General features: G+C 40.6%; 1 protein-coding gene across 1 annotated transcript; it reads left to right on the top strand.

Annotated features, from left to right (window-relative positions):
- Positions 1-1,801: 1,801 nt before the first annotated feature.
- On the top strand, positions 1,802-3,813 carry LOC100384211 (Protein kinase superfamily protein). The gene is made up of 2 exons (NM_001176783.1): positions 1,802-2,761; positions 3,280-3,813. The coding sequence occupies exons 1-2, from the start codon at positions 1,906-1,908 to the stop codon at positions 3,768-3,770; spliced, it is 1,347 nt and encodes a 448-aa protein (NP_001170254.1). The 5' UTR covers positions 1,802-1,905; the 3' UTR covers positions 3,771-3,813.
- Positions 3,814-4,019: the final 206 nt, after the last annotated feature.

Here is a 4,019-nt window from a genome sequence, read left to right on the forward strand (position 1 = left end):
GGACCGGGCCGAATTGGGTTCGGACCGTGCCTGTGCCGGTGGCCCGTTTGGACATCTATACATACGCATGCAACTGCTGCTACCTGCTAGTATATACATGAGCAATACTTGGCGTATCCGAGCCCGCTGTGTTGGCCGTCGTCGCATGGATTTAATAATTATGCACTTAATAATGTTTTAGCCTTTATTTTATTCTTTGTTTACATAAACTGTTGGAGTACACATCATAATTCAGTCCTAAAATTTTTAGCTTGCTGCCAATAATCAATTTTTCGGAAAAAAATTCACATCATTTTAGAGTTGTTGAAAGTAACTCTACAACCATTTCTAGGTCTCCGTAGAATTTACCAGCCGTTCATAAAAGTGAGATGTCTTTCGGAGACATTTCTTATGTAGTTTACTGGCTTGATAGCCCAATATTTCAGTTGAGTGCTAATATATAATTTATACTCTATCCTAAAATAGTCTTGTTTTATTATATTTATATCTATATGTGTGCTAATAAACCTAGACACATATATAAAACACATACATCAATATTATATAAATCTATTAATTATCTAAAATGAATTTTAATTTGGAACGGAGGGAGTAAATTTTAGATGTCATAAAAATTCCCGACATAGACTAACAATTAACAAATGTCTTTGTTGTATAGATGGCCAAACGGGCCGTGCTAAATGGGTCGGCACTAAGCACGACATGGTCCATAGTGCTTCGGCACGGCACGGCACGGGCACGATTCATATAGTGCCAGCGCCGGCACGACACGAGTCTAGTGTCGTGCTTGGGCCGTCACCCCAGCACGATGAGTTGGCACGAGCTCGACACGATTAACTAGCCGGCACGGTTAGGCACGACTTAGACCAACATGTGGTTTATAAATGTAATTGTGATATGTGCATGTGGTTGTATATTGTTATTTGTTATGATTTACACATAATGAATTCACTTTATAATGATATAAATATTCAAGTTTTAAAATTATATATATAATATTAAAGATCTTCACTTTTAAAATGAAATAGTGTCTGGGCTGGCACGGGCACTATTAGATATTAGTGTTGTATAGTGCCGGCACGGCACGGTTAGACACTATAGTGTAGTGTCTGGGCCGCTCGTTAGGCACTAGTGCCGGCACGGCACGACACGATTACTAGTAGTGCCTAATAGTGCCGTGCCTAATAGTGCTTAGTGTCGTGCCGGGCCAGGTGGCCCGTTTGGCCATCTATACTTTGTTGGCAGAAAAGGATCAAAATGACGTCACAGCTGAGGTAATCCAGTTGTCCACAGTTGACCATTGACCCACTAAAGTCTTTACTACTGCTTTCTCCATCCGAATTATACATTGCTGTAACTTTTTTATACAATCAAAACATACCAACCTTGACCAAATCTTTGTATAATAAAATAATAATATTTATAATAATAAATAAGGTTATTAGATATGTTATTAATTATATTTTTATAGTATATATATTTGATGTCGTAATTTTTTTAACAATTATTTTATAATTTCAATCTAGTCTAAGATGATTTGGTTTTCAAAGAATAGTGAGAACGGGGGGAGAATTATCCAACCATGTGGGAACAGGAGTAAACGTGAAAGCCACACGTCAGTATGCGTTAGGTTGTTTCCTAGCGCTTGACTAATTAACTTCCGTGGTCCTCAACCACAGATGTTACGTCGGTACCTTAAAAAAATCTCGAGAATATGTGGTGAATATTTAATATGGAAAGGAAAGGGGCGGCTTTCTTGTTAAAAAAAAAATCTCGAGAATATATTCACTAGCTAGAGGGACTAGTAGTAGGTAGTAGTAGAGGAGAACAGCCACTCAGCCAGCCCCCTTTACTTGCACACAATAGACAACCTCGAACAGAAAAGAAGCAGTTTTGCCGTCCGAGATGAGCCGCCACTGTGTGACTCTCCTTGTGATCATCTTTGGATTACTGCAGATGGCTGTGGCTCTCTACTCTAATCCAAGTTCAACGCACCCGAACTGCACGGAGAGATGTGGCAACGTCAGCATCCAATATCCTTTCGGCTTCGGATCCGGCTGCTTCCGGCAGCCCGATTTCAGCCTCACCTGCGACGGCGGCGGCGGCGGCAACCAGCCGCCCAAGACCTTTCTGCATGACGGCATCACCGAGGTCTTGCCCGATTCCGGTGTCACGGTGGGTCTGTCAAGGCTTATTGATGTAGCCATTTCCCACACCATCTTTATGGCACCTGGTATTCCTAGTTACAACTTCTCGTGGAATCTCAGTTCTTTCACTATGTTGGATGGCTCATTCAACGTAACTGGGTGTGACTTCGATATATATCGTCAAGAACCGGGCAAGAATGGTTCCATACCGCGGTGTACAAATAGCTGCCCCCAAAACATCACCGAGACGGTGGCCAGACAGAACTGCAATGGAACCGGGTGCTGCCGTCTTTACGTTGGAGAAGTTGTTCCTGATTTCCAGCTGAAATTTGTGCTCCACAATAATGACACTAGAGGTGATCATGATGCTCTTTCTAATGGAAGCACCCTGTGGAATACAATAAACATTACCAGCAACTGGGCCCAAATCTTATGGGATATAGATGATCAACCGACATGCTCCAGAGCGAAGGACAAAAATATAAACTACGCATGTGTCAGCAACTACAGCCATTGCTTTGACGCTGAACTGTTTGATATTGGTTATAGATGTGGTTGTAACAGCGGTTACGTAGGCAATCCCTATGTAGTTGATGGCTGCAAGCGTGACGAAGGTGATTATTCCATTCTACCCAACTAATTAATTCATGTCTTTAGCATGTGTCTGTTTATGAACTACTTCACCATCAATCCATGTCTTTTTTCCCCCAATCCAAAAAAAACACACTTCATTGTGGTGCAACCCCACCAATTTATGAATCGGAGTTTCTGAAGCACAAATTTATAGTATTTATCATTAATTATTTTCACCAGCTTCGAGTCAGCTAGCAAACTTCTACAACCTCTGAGCAAGGTGGATGCATATGCACCCGCGAAAATCTGCAAATTAGTGATTTAGATTAAATTTTAATCATATATGCATAGCTAAAAGTTATTACTCAATAATGCATGTGTACGCTCCTCTAATTTACTCTAGCTTTGAGGTATATCGTTAACTTGTTGCAACTGAAAATTTGAGGTATATCGTTAACTTGTTGCAACTGAAAATTTGAGGTATTAAAGACATCTGGCTGATTGTTTGATGGTCATGATTACTACGGAAGCTAGCTCATGAATTGTTCAATGAATGCAGGATATAGTCCAAATCAACTGAAGGAAAACTGCTCGAGGTCCTGTGGTAATATCAGTGTTCCATATCCCTTTGGTTTAGAGGAAGGTTGCTCTGCAAGGAAGCTATTTAAACTCAACTGCAGAAATGCGACAGCGTCTATGCTCCAATTCGATGACGACCGTGTTGTGGCGTTTATAAATGTTGCAGAGAGTCTCGTGGGCATCAGGTTTACCTCACATTTCGAAGATGATCAGCTTGGGATATATGTACCAGGTGAACCCGATCTCTTTATGGGTCTTGGGGAATCAGTGGTCTCAATGCACTGGGCAGCTGCCAATCTTACATGCGACGAGGCCCTGAAAAATAAATCACAATATGCATGTGTCAGTTCAAACAGCAAATGTTTAGGAGTCAATTCAAAGGATGGTTATATTGGATACAGATGCAAATGCTTAGATGGTTTCCAAGGAAATCCATATACCATCAGTGATGGTTGTGAAGGTACAACTTAACTGTGATTCTCACCCCTATCCAATTTCCATTTAATTTTAGTGTATCTGCTGGATCTATTCCGTCACATGCATATCCACTTTATTTCATCACCATGTATTTACGCTAACATCTTCTCAAGATGGGTCAAAAAAATATTTTTAATATTTATCTTGTTACAAGTTGACACATTTTCTTTAGGACTTAGACCTTTTATGAGATAATCAGCTAGTTGGCTATGAGACTTAATGGAATAGCCTTACACTTCCACT

This window comes from Zea mays, chromosome 6 (assembly GCF_902167145.1).
Source record: "Zea mays cultivar B73 chromosome 6, Zm-B73-REFERENCE-NAM-5.0, whole genome shotgun sequence".
Lineage (NCBI taxonomy): Eukaryota > Viridiplantae > Streptophyta > Magnoliopsida > Poales > Poaceae > Zea > Zea mays.